Source organism: Prionailurus viverrinus, chromosome B3 (genome assembly GCF_022837055.1).
Source record: "Prionailurus viverrinus isolate Anna chromosome B3, UM_Priviv_1.0, whole genome shotgun sequence".
NCBI classification, from domain to species: Eukaryota; Metazoa; Chordata; class Mammalia; order Carnivora; family Felidae; genus Prionailurus; species Prionailurus viverrinus.
This window is the reverse complement of record NC_062566.1, coordinates 14,977,263-14,993,937: the sequence shown is the minus strand read 5'-3', so window position 1 is coordinate 14,993,937 and position 16,675 is coordinate 14,977,263. Positions and strand designations below refer to the sequence as shown.

Here is a 16,675-nt window from a genome sequence, read left to right as displayed (position 1 = left end):
TGTTTCCGTTTAGCATATGGGTGGAATCCGTGTTTCGTTTTTCCCTACAGGCTTTCCTGCTTTAAGAAAAGTAAAGAGGGGGAGGATTTTGAACTGAAATTAATGCAGAATTCAAATGCACAGTCATTAAGTTGCTTTTTAGACGTTTAAAAAATGAGACCGTGGAGCTGGCCAGACACGGTTTAATTTGAAAGCAAGCTCACTAGCATCTTTTTTATTTCTCCTGCTGCTTCATCGCATCTCGAGAAATTATTTGCAAATTTATTTTTAGGTTTTTCTGCGGGAGCATACAGGCTCCCTGTTCCCCACTTTGCTCTGTACCAGTTGAAAGGTCAGCCATGGCTGTTCCGCCACCAGCCTGGCAGCGGCCCGGGCTAGTTAACGAAGGTATTAATTTATTTTCCTTTTCTACTGGAGCACGTGCCCCTGGGACAGGCGGCCGAGATTCTGCACGGTGTCCTGTTCGTTTAGGAATCCAGCCTCATTTGAACACGAACTTGCCGGAGTCTTGTTAAACAGGCCTGCTGGCTGGAGGCGTGTGGGGTGGAGACTGGGTCATTGAACGCTTTGTACCAGAGGCTTCCTACAGGACGACCCTGTCTCTCAACCCTGGGAGCAGGGCTTGCAGCTTTATTTGCTTAATTAATCATACTGCGTGTGCACACACCTTAGCTACAAAACGCCTTGATTCTTTTTTCTTTCTTAAGTCCCTTCTCTGAGACATAACATGGGTCAGAAGGGTGTAGTTAAGAGGATGGTAAAAGAGAGAGTGAGTCAGTTCTTGCTCTGGACTGGAATTCTTCTCTGAGAGTATGGACGGCATTTTTTTGTTGTTGTTATTATTGTTTTCACCTCAACTAGAGCCAAGTGTTTGCTCTGAGTCCCCTTAGAGAACCTCCAAGCTCTGGACTTTTGGCAGCTTGCTGTCAGCTGGAAATCAAGGCTCTGTCCCATCCATGCCCTCTAGTGAATGCCAGGCAGCATTTGCCTGGAGGGTGGGATTGCCTGGTGCTGACACGTGACTCTTTATAAATGGAGTGACACCTAACGTGAGCATCTCTTACTCAATTATTCCTTGGCTCTTTCATTCGCTGAACATGAGCAGACCATGCACGACATTTGGTCTCAGAAAGGGGGACCTGCCTGACTTGGTTTGAGCCATCTCCTTCCTGTATGGAGGACCCACTGCTCGCTCCCCAGTAGCCCTTTCTCATGGGCCTCACCTGCTCTTGGGAGCTTGGCCTCCTGCCCAGATGCCCTCAGTTTCCCTCACGGGCCACCATTGTAAGTATGTTTCAGGTGCCAGCTGTGACTTTCACCAGAAACCTTATAAAGGATGTGGCATTGTGCCCATTTGCAGATGAAGATCCTGGGGTCAGGGAGGTTGCATCCTTGTCCCTACTTCCCTACCCTCAGCTGCCCTTCCTAACATTAGGTTGCCTCAGTCCTGCTGAACAGGGAGGGAGGAGCAGGCTAGTCTCTGCCAGTGTTCCTGTCCAATCCTTCCTGTGTGTGAGAGAGAGACAGGCTAGATCCTGTCTGGGTGATTGAGGCCAGCCGGAACGTGAAGAAGGAAGATACTCTATTTGGGAGAGGATCTGGATTGTTAGCACTAGGGCAATTCATGCTTCAGGGCTATGCAGATCGGCTACTAGAGGCTTGCAGTTGGTGAGGCTATCAGTTTCCTATTGCTGTCGTAACCAACTATCCCAAACTTAGCTTAAACAGCACAGATTTATTATCTCATAGTTCGGGAGGTCAGAAGTGCAGCAGCCTCCACGGAGTCTCTGTTCTGAGTCCCCTGAAGCTGAAATCCACGTGCCTGCCGGGCCGTGTTCCCTTCCCGAGGCTCTAGTGGGGAGTCCATTCTGTGCTCGTTCAGGTTGTTGGCGGCATTTACTTTCTTGTGGTTATAGGACTGAGCTCCTGCTTCCTGGTGGGCTGTCTGCTAAGGGCTGTTCTCAGCATCTCCTGGCCGCCCACATTCCTTGGTTTATGTTTCTCCATTTCTGTGTTCAAAGCCAGCAATGATGGCTTGGGCCTCTCTTCTGCCTCATCTCTCTGACACATTTTTCTGCCTTCTTCCACTTCTGGGGGCCCTTGTGATTACATTGGGCCCACTGGCTAATCCAGGATATTCTCACTGATTTAAGGTCTGCTGATCAGCAACCTTAGTCCCATCTGTAGAGCCCGTGGGGAGTAGCTTGAGGGCCAGAATCCCATCTAGTGCAGCAGGTGTGGCACAGCCCAACCCAAATCGGGTGATTCCCTGGTGCTGCTTCCTCATTTCAGCTCAAAGGCAAGGGGCAAATCAGGCTGTGTGCTACTGGGGCCCAGAATCAATTTCCCCACCCAGCTGGGAGTCAGTGCCTCAGAGGAAGGCATGCGGGGCCCCCGCAGTTTGCTGAGTCAGCTTTGCCTCCCCAAGGAGAAGGGCCAGCCTTGTGGTCCCGTACAGCAGGCGCTGTGAAGGTGGAGAACTCGCCGGGTTCGTCCGCTGCTACAGATGGAATTGGGTGCTTTGGGACACAGTCAATGATCTAAGGAGGACGTCCTGGTGGAGAGTGATCTGTGACCTTCTATGACTGACCTCTGATCTTCTGACTAAAGGCAGAGATGCTGTCTGGGCCACCTGGGCACCCCCCGCATGTTTCCAGCTGCTCTGAGGTCAGGGGTGACTTGGGGGTCATTCCTGTGGGCTAGTGCAGGTGGTCTCGCCATGGGGACTCTGCCATGGAAGGCCCTCTTTGTTTCATTTTGTCTTACCTTTGTGTCTCAGCACGCACACCTGCAGCAAGGAGGTTATGCGGCTTCCAGCTGTTTGTCTTGCTTCCAGCTGTTTGTATTCCATCTCCCTTGTCTCCTGGTTCTCAGGCTGTGATTAGCTCATCCCTACAGTGGGTCGGTGTTTTACATATGCGAGCAAAGCAGATTAGCAGGGAGTATCTGACACAAAGCTTGACTGCAGAGGGGCGCCTGGGTGGCTCAGTCAGTTAAGCATCTGACTCTTGGTTTCGGCTCAGGTCACCATCTCACGGTTCCGAGTTTGAGCCCCATGTCGGGCTCTGCGCTGGTAGCACAGAGCCTGCTTGGGATTCTCTCTCTCCCTCTCTCTCTCTGCCCTCCTGCCTCTCTCAAAATAAACAAACATTAAAAAAAAAAAAAAAAAGCTTGGCTGCAGAGATATGAATGCATAGTGCCTCTTGAGTAGCTTCCGACATCTGGGAGCTGACTTAGCCTCTTATCACCCAGGTCACCACGGATCTGCGCCAGCGCTGTACCGACGGCCACACTGGGACCTCGGTTTCAGCCCCCATGGTGGCGGGCATCATCGCCTTGGCTTTAGAAGCAAAGTAAGTTCCCACTTGTCTTCTCCTCTTTTCCTTTGTTTTCTGTAAATTTTTAACACAGTAAAACACTCATAAAATTTACCATTTTAACCATTTTTTTTAAGTTTATTTTGAGAGAGTCAGAAACATTGCAAGTGGGGGAGGGGCAGAGAAAATGGGAGACTCCGCCTTCTCCCCCGTGTACTCAGGCGTTCTTCCCTCCATCTATGTGTGTATCTAGGTCCCAGTCATACTGGATTAGGGACCCCAATCGTATAAGGACCCCAGTCGTATTGGATTAGGGCCCACCCTAATGATCCCGTTTTACCTTAATTACCTCTTTAAAGACCCTGTGTCTCCAAATACAGTCACATTCTGAGTATTGGAGGGAGGGCTTCAATATATGAGTTTGGGAGGACACGATTCAGCCCGTAGTACTGCCTATAACCCCTCCCCCAAGCTCTGGCAATCGCCATTCTACTTTTCCTCTCTATGAGTTTGACTGCTAAGCAGCTCACATAAGTGGAATCATACAGGAATTGACTTTTTGTGACTGGCACACATGGCACAATGTCCTCAGAGTGTATCCATGTTGTAGCATGGGTCAGGATTTCCTTCCATTTCAAGGCCATCCTTAAGGGACGTGAAGAGATCCCTTCCCTTCTTTCCTTTTTAAAAATTTTTTAGTATGTATTTTTAAGTTTTTTTATTTTTATTTTTTTTGAGTGGGGTACAGAGAGAGCACGAGAGAGAGAATCCCAAGCAGGCTCCATGCTATCAGCACAGAGCCTGATGCAGAACTCGGTCTCATGAAACTTGAGATCGTGACCTGAGCCGAAATCAAGAGTCGGATGCTTAACGGACTGAGCCACCCAGGTGCCCCTCCTTCGTTTCCTGGTTAAAGCTCACCACCTCCTGCCCTTTGTAGGGCCACAGAGAGCTGGGTGGGCCAGAACCCCAAGTCTGCCTCCCATGCTGCATCACATACCAGAATCCCCCTTCAGGCGGCCACAGGCTGATCTTTATAAACTTTAGTTGATAAATTGATAATGCAATGGTGACATTTCATCTGTCATAAGCCAAATAAAAACTCTAGGTTGTTAGTGTCTGGATGGGTCAGAAAGAACATGCAATTATGGTGTCAAAAACAGATTCAGTTAAGGCATCAAAACTGGCTGGGAACATGCCAGCCACTTGAAATTGCCAGTTGTAGATGAGATTTTAAATTATTCAAAAAATCACATTTGGGTTGCTTCAATCCTCACAATTGTGTATGTTTGCATGTGATTCCTACGAGGCAAAAGGGCATACAACTCAAATGCTACCAGTTTAACAGAGGAATAACTAAATATTTTCGATTTGCAGGCCAAAGCACTGGCTTCTGTGTCCTGAGGCTCTTTAAAAAAAAAAAAAAAAAAAAGCAAACAACTCTAAATAATTACTTACTTGTGTGGAAAGTGGCATTCACATACTTAGCAATTCATTGTTTTATATTTCCTTCCATTCTTTATTGGAAACATGCAAGGAATTTTGTTAGTCAAAGCTAAATAGAAAGCAAGCTTCATTTATGCCAGCTTGTCCCATTAAACTTGGCCTGTGGACACATGAAAACTCTCATCTTCCTCAGTATTTTAGATGCTCCTCAGAAGAGTACAGGTGGCGAGTCAAGCAACTTGAAAACAGCATCAGCTTAAGGGTGCCTGGGTGGCTCAGTGAGTTAAGTGTCTGAGTTCAGCTTGGGTCATGATCTCATTTTGTGAGTTCAAGCCCCACATCGGGCTCTGCTGACAGCTCAGAGCCTGGAGCCTGGTTCAGATTCTGTGTCTCCCTCTCTCTCTGTCCCTCCCCCACTCACACTCCATCTCTTTCTCAAAAATAAATAAATATTTTTAAAATTTTTTTGAGGGGCGCCTGGGTGGCGCAGTCGGTTAAGCGTCCGACTTCAGCCAGGTCACGATCTCGCGGTCCGTGAGTTCGAGCCCCACGTCGGGCTCTGGGCTGATGGCTCAGAGCCTGGAGCCTGTTTCCGATTCTGTGTCTCCCTCTCTCTCTGCCCCTCGCCCATTCGTGCTCTGTCTCTCTCTGTCCCAAAAATAAAAAATAAAACGTTGAAAAAAAAAATTTTTTTTAAAAGAATTTTATTGAACTGAAAACAGTGTCAGCTTTGAGCATTTAAGCCTGCAGGACTGGTCAAGGCAGGGACGGGTTGTAACAAGGGACCCTGCAAGCCTGAGGTGAGGAGATTGGAGACAAGGCCAGCTCACGTGTCCAGGGAGCAGGTCTGCTGCTCACCTGCCTGGCATTGCCTTCAAACACTGTTCACTTGTAGGTAGAAGGCGTCAGGGAAAAGCCAGATCGTCCCAGGTGGAAAAGGCCTCAGGGGTTTAGGGAGGGCCTGTGGACAGCATGTAACAAAAATGAAGAAAGACCCGCACGTGTAAGAATTGTGCATAGGTCATCCTGGTTTGTGGCAGTCTTGGGACTTTCCATCAATCCCTTCTTTGTTGAAAAACATTTTCAATGCCATTTCTTAGCTGTATTTTTCAGATGACTATATTTGTGATTTTGGTACCAGAGTCCAAAATAAAATGGAAGTCCTTATAATGAGATGGTTTCCTTTTTTTTTTTTTAAGTTTATTTATTTTGAGAGAGAGAGAGACAGCATGAGAGCGACAGAGGGGAAGAAAGAGAGAGAGAGAGAGAGAGAGAGAGAGAGAGAATCCCAACCAGACTCCACACAGGCAGTGCAGAGCCTGAGCCTGATTTGGGGCTTGAACTCTCAAACCATGAGAGCCAAAATCAAGAATCAGAAGCTTAACCAATTGAGCCACCCAGGCACCCCATGATCATTTCCAATAATGTCCTTTTCTGCACCCATTCTGTGCTGCCCTGAACTCTGAAGTTCATGCTTCCTGGCTATGCTGAACTCCTGGGTAGACTGGCTTTAGCCATCCTTGATAGGATGCCGACATGAGTAGTAACATGTCAGGCCACACAGGTAACAAAGGCTGTGGCCCCACCCCTGGCTGAACTCTAAAGCCTGTGCCTGTATGAAGCCTTGGGCCACATGGAGCCTCAGAAACCCCCTTGAACTATGAGGTTGGCCACAGGGCCTCAGGAGGGGGAGTGGATATGGGGCAGAGAGCCGAGCGAAGACCTAGAAACTGGACTAATGGAGATGGCTGGGGGAACATGGCCAGGAGGCCAGTGAGGTCATTGGCACAGTGGCAAGAACATGCTGGAGAAATCCCAGAAGCCTGGGGCTAGTGTCTGGAGAGTGAGCCCCAACAGAGGAATCTACTTGTGCCCCAAGACTCAAACCACAGTGAGGTCCCAGTGGACAACAGACAAAGAGGTGGAAAAATAGAATGGTTCAGCCACTGTAGAAACCAGTGTGGTGGTTCCTCAAAAACTTGAAGATTTACCATGTGATCCTATAATTCTGAGGGTGGGTATCTACCCAAAGAACCGAAAGCAGAGACTTGAAGACTCTTTGTACACCCATGTTCATAGCAGTGTGACTCACAATAGCCAAAAGGAGGAAGCAAGTCAAGTGCCTACTCAATAGATGTATGGATAAACAAAATGTGGTCTATGCAAACAATGGAGTATTATTCATCCTTAAGAAGGAAGGAAATTCTGACACCTGCCACAACATGGATGAGCCTGGAGGACATTATTCTGAGTGAAATCAGCCAGTCACAAAACGACAAGTACTGTAGGATCCCATTTGTATAAGGTTCCCAGAGTCGTCACGTACATAGAGACAGAAAGTAGAATGGTGGTTGCCAGAGGACTGGGGGGAAGAGGAAACAGGAGTTAGTGTCTCATGGGGACAGAATTCCAATTGGGGAAGATGAAAAAGCTCTGGAAATGGATGGTTTGTGATGTATGTACAGCAATGGGAAGGTACCAAGGACATGCACTGTACAGAGAAAAATGGTTAAGAGGGTAAATTTTATGTTATGTATATTTTTAAGCACGCACAAAGAGTGGGTGATCCGGAAGACCATTGTAACCACTGTGGGCTAGGGCAGGCACTGGTCAAGAGGAGGGGGTGCAGACTGTATTTAAGACAGCGTCTGTCTGCGATCTGGTCTTAATGCTGTGGACAGAGGGGGTTATGAGAGAATATCATCTATCATCGTAAGATGGATCCTGGTTACAGAGGCGTTAACAAGGTGGGACCATGTATCTTAGACTCAAAAAATTCTGATCTGTGCATTTTTATTAGTGGGCATGTGTTCTTTCAATGAGATGTTTCCACTTTGAACCAAAACAATTATATTATAGATTGGGAATTACTAAACTCTCAAATTATAATTGGTAGCAGGTGGATCTAAACAACGACAGGGTCTGGGAAGATGATGGCTTAAGCATGCTGTCATGCACCACAGCCATTTACTTGTTATGATGAAGAATAGGCCCCCTCGTACTTGTAAAATAAGGAAGTCCCTCTCTCCGCTGCCACAATTTCCTCTCTAGGCCTTGAGCACTCAGGCACACCTTGGTAGCAGGGCTGGGTTTTTAACGCTAGGGATTTTAGGTCACCCATTGCACTATTTTATCTTGGGATTTAATCCCTGGAAACCATTCTTTACAAAGAGGTTATAAAATAAGCCCTTGCTGAGGAATGGAGTCTTCGGGAATTCCTTAAGTCCCCACTCGGGGCTGGCTCCCGTCGTGCCACAGTGAATGGTCCTGTGAAGCCATTGTTTTGACCTGTGTGGACTTCAGCGGTCTGTCATTGTGTCATTGCAGCAGCCAGTTAACCTGGAGGGACGTCCAGCACCTGCTGGTGAAGACATCCAGGCCGGCGCACCTGAAAGCAAATGATTGGAAAGTCAACGGTGCTGGTCATAAAGGTGCGGTGGTGGCTCCTGTTGGGCTGGGCGGGGACCAGTCAGCCAGTCCTGGGGGGCCCACTGGGTCACCTGCTGGAATCTCTATTAAAAGGGTTGACAGGAGCTTCTCAAAAAGAATCCCCAAATGACCTTGATTGTGTGTCACAAGAGTGAGACGTATGTAGCTAGAGATTTAAGGATGGTATTCTGGGACCTCACACTGACTTTAAGGAAAAAAACCCAAGATCGGTAGAATTCAGGGTCCCCTAAACATCATGACTTTTCCCACATCCAGGGACCACCCGTACCAGTATTGGTATAATAGTTCTATTTAAATTGACTTGCATTTTTTTTTACATAAAGAAATATATTTTAGGGGCGCCTGGGTGCTTCAGTCAGTTAAGCCTCCGACTCTTGATTTTGACTCAGGTCACCATCTCATGTGAGCTCGAGCCCCGGTCAAGCTCCAAGCTGGATGTAGAGCCCACTTAAGATTCTTTCTCTCCTTCTGCCCCTCCCCTGCTTGTGCTCTTTCTCTCTCACTCTCTCTTTCAAAAAAATATATTTTTTAAAAGGAAACTTTATTACATCTAGTTAAACACAGGTTTGGTGTGTACTTTTATTTCTTCCTAATGCACATCCAAACAAATCCATGACCATTAAGATAAATAAATAATATTTATTTGTGTGCCACCCAAGGGCAGCTTGCATTCTTAGTCCTGAGTAGCAATACGATTTTGAAACTGGCCCTCAGTTTCCTTATGTGTACAATGAGGACCCTGAGATAGCTATGTAAGTTACTTTCTAACTATAAAACTACTGTCTGTGTTATAAAAGTAACTCCTAGAACAGCAAGGCTTCTTCCCCCGATCCAACCTGGGACAGACATAGGTTCCATGAAATCAACCTGCAGTCAGGGCTTGTAACCCAGATACATGGAGCCTCTTAAGCAGATAATTATAGGACTGTGCCATTGGCTTTGTTTGTATGGCTTCTTACCAGAGATGCTTGAAAAAGATTTCCATTCAGCCATGGTATGTTAGGGAGGACTTCTTCTCCTTTCCTGAAGCTGAGGCCCAACTATTTCGACACCAAGCCTGATACTACTAGTATGTGTAAAATATAGGGCAAGTGGTGTTATTGTGAGTTCCAAGGGACATTCCTTTTAATAAGAAAGCCATTGATCAGGCAGGCCTAATGCATCTTTGTTTTGCAGGAATGCTGGTGGTAGTCGTGTGCTGTAACAAGAGCTGACCTACATTTCAATGTTGGCCTAATTAAATAGGAAAATAGATTGTATCTAGTTCTTGACCTTGCCTCTTAAATTAAACTTTGAAACTCTCCTGCCACGGCCAAATTAAACACTGGCTCAGGCCAACTCACAAGTGCGCACACCGTGCCCCTCTCCCCAAATGCCGGGGAGGTTAGCAGGCCAAGAAGACAGCAAAAAAGATGAGCGTGGCCCTGCTTTCTTGTTTGTTGCACATCATGGTCGCGTGAACCAACGGGTTTAAGGCTTTGTTTCTCTTCTCTGGTTCATGACTCAGGGAACCGAGGTGCCGATGAGTCCCTTCACTATACAGAAACCCAAACTCGTCTCCCAGGAAGAAAGTAATAGGTCCGAGTAGGAAACACTTCTTTTCCTACTCAGCACCGGAGTGGGCCACATTGGCTGGCCCGCACCCCTGACCTGAAGGAGTACAGACCAGGGAGAGGGTAAAGTGGCTGGGATCTTGGAGCAGTCCTCAGAAGGGCTGGTCCTGCGGCCCGGGACTTCCAGGTGATGGCCCGCACCCTTGCAGCCACAGAGTGACACAAGTGGTCTGTCCCGTGGCAGTTGTGGATCAGGTGCCCTGCGTGGGAGCCAAGTGGAGTGTGAGCGCGGAGCCTCGCTCCATTCCTGGGGGGCAGGATGAGGCGGGGTCTGAAGGCTCTGTCTTTCCAGTTAGCCATCTCTATGGATTTGGCTTGGTGGACGCGGAAGCCCTCGTCACGGAGGCGAAGAAGTGGACGGCGGTGCCCTCCCAGCACATGTGTGTCGCCACCACAGACAAGAGGCCCAGGTGAGGCTCAGCGCAGGCACCGCGTGGCTTTTCAGGAACGTCGGTGCCGACCTGACTCTGCTGCCAGGTTCCGCAGGGGGAGGTGTTCACACACGCAGTCCCGTGCACGTCGGTGGGCATAGACCGTGCATAGACGTGTCTGCATTTTCTCATGCGGATTGTTGAGCTGGAAAGGAGTCACTTAACTCATGACCGTTTGGAGGTATTTTGCTGTCAGTTATGGTTTCTCCTCTTGCTGCAGATTGCCCCATGGTGGGGAGCCAGACCCATGGCCCCTCGTGTTAGAAATTCTTACCCAGGATACTTAGCAGAGCTGACCGGTCCAGCGATCAGCCCTACCCACTGGAGCAGCTGTGATGGGGGTCGTCTCTGTCACCTGGGAGCCCTAGCTGCAGCCCAGCCCACAGTGCGACTTCCTCAGCCCAGAACAGGAGTGGCCGTATCTCCCGCTTCTCTGTTGCAGAAGGGGACTTATTATCCAAAACGCAGAGCGCTTTTCCTCTGCTTCACTTTTATCTGGCCTTGATAACTAACCTTCCTAAGGTTTAAGCACCAGGATTTTTTTAAAACTTTTTTAACACTTATTTATTTTTGAGAGACAGAGTAAGACAGAGCACAAGTGGGGGAGGGGCAGAGAGAGAGGGAGACACAGAATCCAAAGCAGGCTCCAGGCTCCTAGCTATCAGCACAAAGACTGACTCTGGGCTTGAACCCACTGACCGCGAGATCATGACCTGAGCCAAAGTTGGACTCTCAAACCAACTGAGCCACCCAGGTGCCCCAAAGCACCAGGATTTTTTAACAAGCCTTGAGCTGTAGGACCCTGGCTTTGTCTCTCTTGCACGGTTAGGACACTCCCGGTGCTGCCCTTTGTAGTGACTTGCTCTAAATTAGATGCATTCATTCATTGGAATTTTTGTTAAAAAAAAAAAAAAACCAAACAGCCACAGAGTAAATTAGATAGCAAGAACCCTACTCCATCAGGAGAATAAATCAGATGATTCTTCTGAATTCTGCCATAGCCACTCTACTTTTTAAGGAGGAGAATGGTGTTTCTCTAGACCTCAGTATCTGATAAAGAATGGAATGCTTTTTTTTTTTTTTTTTTTTTTGTTCTTAGCTGTAACTATTTTATTACCTTTGGGAAAATGCGTGTTTGGAAAAAGACATGTTGGAGTAATCAGAAGTGACCCTTCCTTTATCAACAAATACAGATCACTCCCTTTGATACTGCCTCTTCTTTGAATGCACCTACCTCTCAAAAAAAAAAAAAAAAAAAAGAATGCATCTACCTCTCATAATGTGTTCCTCTGCTAGAAAATGTTGAGGAAAACATTTCTCGCTACTGCCTGGCATACGGGAGGAATTCAGAAAGTATTTGTTGGATGAATAGCCATGGAAGGCTCTTTTGAGAAATTACATCTGCGTCCTGCTGCTAACTGTGGACACAGCTTGGGTGACCCCTCCCAGGCCTGATAGGCCAGGCGGCCAGCGGCAGGTCTCAATCTTGACATCTTAAAGCATAATTTTCCAGATCTGGGCAGCCTTAGCCTGTCAATTCAGAAGAAAGCGAGAGGTTCTCTGAGATAAAGAAGGCCTTTTGCTTTCTTTTGTTTTGCCTGTTGGAAAATGCCCGGCATGTGGGGAATCAGACTCCAGGTCAGGTGACGCTGGGCACCTGGGAGCTGGGTCCTGCTCTGCGAGGCCACTGCGTCCAGGCTTACTTCTCTCCCACGGGTCTCCCCATCAGGGCGGCTCCTGAATGAAGCATTCTTCTCCTGCCAGAAATAGTTTTAAGATGGTAGAGTGGTGCCTAGGTGGCGAAGGGTTGTTTTTATTTTTATTTTATTTTGTTTTTTAAATGAAAGCACACAGAGTCTAGACAGCATAGGTTGAGGGAAACAGCCAAAACATACAGTGTGACATTGTTCCTGTCCTTTGAGGGAAGAAAGGACTCTGAGAATTCCAACAGAGGGGAAGAATCAGACTTCTGTTTCTGAAGAAAGGTCATCTTTACGTGTAGCGGTTTCAGGCTCTTTCTAGACTTTTCAGCCAAGTGGCGATCCCAAAGCACTTGCTTAACTGCACTCTCAACTGTTCCCAAGGAGATAAGGGCCTCCAGATAGAGAAAGAGAGAAGAGAGAGGGAGAGGGGGAGATTTAGAGAGAAGGAGAGAGAGAGAAATATTACTATGTGGAAGGGACCTTTGGGCTTTGTCTCCTGGCAGAGAGCTCCAGCTTACCTGTCAGGGTCTCTTGAATCAGGGCCACTAAGCACCCCTGAAGGTTATGGCCAACTTCTCTCATGAGGGTTCTTGTCTAGCTTTGCCCAAGCTGCTGGAATCACTTGGCTTACAAATGAAAAGGAAATGTTCCCACATACCTATGTTTCCCTCTCCCTGTCAGTCCCCCTTCTCCATGGTCCGGCTGTCCACCAAGAGAGCCGTCCACTCTTGTGGCCTCATTCTGGTTTCTCCTTCTCATGGTGGAGTCCAGGACTCTCTGAATGTCCCAAAGTTGGCTTTAGCTGCTTTCCCATGGAGAAAAGCAGAAAGCGAGAGAGAAAGAGAAAGAGAGAGAAAGAGAGAGAGCCTCTTTATCTGGCCACCCCATGCATACCTGGGTGCAACGTTAGTGATACGTTTACCTCTTTCCTCTCGGGTAGAAGGGAAAGGCTGCCCTAGTGTGATGAAATTCAGAGAACTGTATTCATTAGGAGCAAATATGGACGTCCCAGTGGGGGCTGTGGCCACATCTGCCATTCTACAGTACTGTCGTATGGGGTGCTGAGTCAGAGGGCCTGGGTGTAGATGGTCACATACTGGGCAGGAATGAAGTGCATCTAGGGACTGTGGGGTTGGGAATTTAGCCTGTCTCTGTCTATATCCCCCTCCTGAGAGAGAATAAGAAGTCCCCAGGAGCATGGAGAAGGTCAGGGAGCCTGCCTGGAGATGCCAGGAGAGAGGGGACCGCAGGGGTGGGGGTGGTAAGAAATGAGAGGGGCCAGGCCTCCTGCTCCAAGGCACAGCCAGATCTCACTGAGTCAGATCTCTCTTTACAGACTGTCACCCCCCCACCCCAAAACAGACTGAGCCCCCCCTGAAACAGACACCATGGTGTCTGACTTAGCTCTCCAGCACCCACAGAGCATCATAAAAGCTGTCAATGAATGCCAAATCTAAATCTAAGAACAAGGGGGAAATCACTTGAACTTGACAGCTACTTTTGCAAAAGAGAATGACTTTTGACATTCGAACACATTCAGGAGAGATCCTTGCTTAGTCTTGGGCACAAATGGTTAGGACTTTTCTTCCGTTAAAGGAAGGTACAGAGGACCATGACCTGTGACATTGCTCATGCAAAATTATTTAACAGTCTTTGTGTCTGGGGCACCTGCATGGCACAGTCAGTTAAGTGTCTGACTCTTGATTTAGGCTCAGGTCATGATCTCACAGTTCGTGGGATCTAGCCCCGAATCAAGCTCTGCGCTGACAGTGCTAAACCTGCTTGGGATTCTCTATCTCCGTCTTTCTCCCTGCCTCTCTCTCTCTGCCCCTTCCCTGCTTGCGCTCTTTCCCCCCCCCCTCTCAATAAGTAAATAAAAACATTTTTAAAAATCTGTGTGTCAGATTAGAGTAGGACAAAATTGATATTTTTATAACCTTTCTAAAAGCAAAAAAGAAAATCAAGTTCAGTATAATTCCCGTGAATGAAACAAAAAAATAAAAGGCCCAGCTAGTAAATATCTTATTTGACCCTTAGGATGTTTCTAAGCCAGCACTTCTTTGTGTCTTTAAAACTCAGGGCTGCTATGAAACATTTTATGCCATCCCTGACTCTCTACTCCTTCTGGAAAGACAGCAAAAATAGCAGAATCTCTTAAAGCACTAAGATGTTATGTACTCATCTTTTGCTTTAATAGGTTTGGAAGGTTACCATCTAGAGTTTATAGTGTAGTGTGGCTTGTCTTTTATCGAAAGAACTCACACTCCCAAAAATATATTTCAGTACCAAAGGATTTGCATATTAAGGATTATCTATAGACCAGACCATATATTTATAGATGTTTGAAAATTAACTATGGATGGGGGCGCCTGGGTGGCTCAGTTAGTTGAGCGTCTGACTCTCCATTTCGTCTCAGGTCATGATCTCATAGTTTGTGAGTGTGAGCCCCGCATCAGGCTGTGTGCTAATGGCGCAGAGTCTGCTTAGGATTCTCTCTCTCTCTCTCTCTCTCTCTCTCTCTCTCTCTGCCCCTCCCCCCTGCTCACGCTCTTTCTCTCTCTTTCGAAATAAATAAACATTAAAAAAAAAAAAAAAAGCCTGGGGCGCCTGGGTGGCTCAGTTGGTAAGGAGTCCGACTTTGGATCAGGTCATGATCTCACGGTTTGTAAGTTCGAGCCCCACGTCCGGCTCTGTGCTGACAGCTCAGAGCCTGGAGCCTGCTTCAGATTCTGTGTCTCCCTCTCTCTCTGCCCCTCCCGTGCTCACACTCTGTCTCTCAATAATAAATAAATGTTAAAAAATTTAAAACAAAAACAAAAAAAACCTTACGTTAAAAAACAATTAACTATGGATTAACCACATACTATTTCTCCTTCTCGTATTTCATGAAACCAGACCACACGGTTGGTTACTTTATCACAACTCTACCTATAAATACATAGATAAGCATAATGGATAATGATCAGGACCTTACTGTGTGCCAGGCATTGGCCTAAGTGCTCTGTGTGAGCTCACACATTCAAAAAACAGCCAACAAGGGTGTGAAGTGTGGGGACTATTTTTATCCCCATTTATATATTGAAGGCACTGAGGCCCTAAGGAGTTGAGGAGTAGCCTGGGGCTGAGAGGTGGAGGGGCTGAGTTGCCACCCCAGGCTGCCCATCTCCAGAGTCCACCTTGTCCCCCTGGGAAGGGGCACATCACAGGGACTCAGGCGGGACCAAAGCAAGAGGAGTGATCTGCATGTTCTCTAGGAGAGAGCTTGCTTCTCTTCCTTCTGCATCCCCAACCGGCTGGGCACACTGGCCCTGAGGACAGAAGGCACCTTGGCCCTGGCCAGTAGGAGGTTCCTCCAGCCCTGAGCAGTTGCCAGCATCTCAGAGGCCAGGCCCAGTTGTCTTGTCGGCAGCAGCTTAGCTAGGCGAGCAGGCAAGGCCACACAGCCGCTATGTCCTGATGAAGTACCCATGTGGCCATGACCCACATCGGCCCAACTTCAGGACCCTTCTATGCTGTGGCACACAGCCTGGTTTGGCATCTTTTTTAAAAGCTAAAAGCCCCTCTTACTCTGACCTTTGGTCTGCCCTGTCTATACTGTGCAGGTTGCCCACACACCCCGCGTGGCACTTCTCTCCAGGGCATCTAATTGTGTGCACTCCTAGATGCTATATGAGGCCCCTGATTCTGGCTTCTTCCACCAGGGCATGGCTGGTATCCTAGGAAAACTCGTGCTCTGCTGTCCTGCTCTGGTGGGTGACCATACCTGGGTCCTCATATTTGTCCTGGTTCCTGACACCCTTTGAGACACTGGTGAATATTCGTAAGCTGCCTATTATCCTACAGCCCTTGACATTCCAAGCTTATTTTTTGCCACAAACCTGTTACCCCCAAATTATAAATGCAACTTACTTCAAAAATTAGTATTTGAGGGCACCTGGGTGGCTCAGCCAGTTGAGCAGCTGACTCTTGATGTCGGCTCAGGTCATGATCCCAGGGTCGTGGGATCAAGCCCCACTTTAGGCTCTGCACTGAGTGTGGAGCCTGCTTTAGATTCTGTCTCTCTCACCCCCTCTGCCCCTCCTCCACTCACACTCTGTCTCTCCCTCTCTCTCTCTAAAATAAAATAATGAATAGTTTTTTTAAAAATTAGTATTTGAATTCAAATAGTACAGCCAGTTCTCAGTTAATGTTCTATGAAGTCACCACAAACATTGACTTTGCAAATATAGAACCATCGCTTCTAAGAGAAATACAGGGTTAGGTTTGTGCAAGCCTCTGACCACAGCATTTTTGTCAACTGATCCATACATCACCTTGTTTTATGTGTGTTTCTGTTTAAAAACATTTTATTTACTATGTATTACTGATTCATTAACACTGGACTCAAGGCCAACAGCACTGTAACTCCTTCCTCAATGAAGCTCACCCAGCACACGTGTTTTCTCTGCAAGGCACATCACAGTTGTCCAATGCTTAGGAACCAGACAGCACCTCAGCACTCTGCTTGGGGGCCATTTTAAGCCATGAAGCCACCAACCAAAGGCACAAAAATATGAAAAACATGGCACTAAAAATAGATCACAAGAAGGACATTTGTTCACAGAATGAGAACTGAAAACAAAAGACAGAGTGTCGCCTTTGTTTGGCCTCAACTGGGAACATGTGTATCTGGGCAGCTCAAACATTTTGCTGTTCTGCATATATCCGCAAATGAT

The 16,675-nt window shown here is 47.4% G+C and overlaps 1 protein-coding gene across 2 annotated transcripts in view; it reads left to right on the top strand.

Annotated features, from left to right (window-relative positions):
- The window catches only part of PCSK6 (proprotein convertase subtilisin/kexin type 6), a 190,904-nt gene that overhangs the window by 107,171 nt on the left and 67,058 nt on the right, over window positions 1-16,675 (top strand). For both annotated transcript variants that reach the window (XM_047864230.1, XM_047864229.1), the window contains exons 9-11: window positions 3,253-3,353; window positions 8,091-8,194; window positions 10,119-10,236. In XM_047864230.1, coding sequence (XP_047720186.1) covers window positions 3,253-3,353; window positions 8,091-8,194; window positions 10,119-10,236 — 323 coding nt within the window. The remainder of the gene's footprint in view (window positions 1-3,252; window positions 3,354-8,090; window positions 8,195-10,118; window positions 10,237-16,675) is intronic.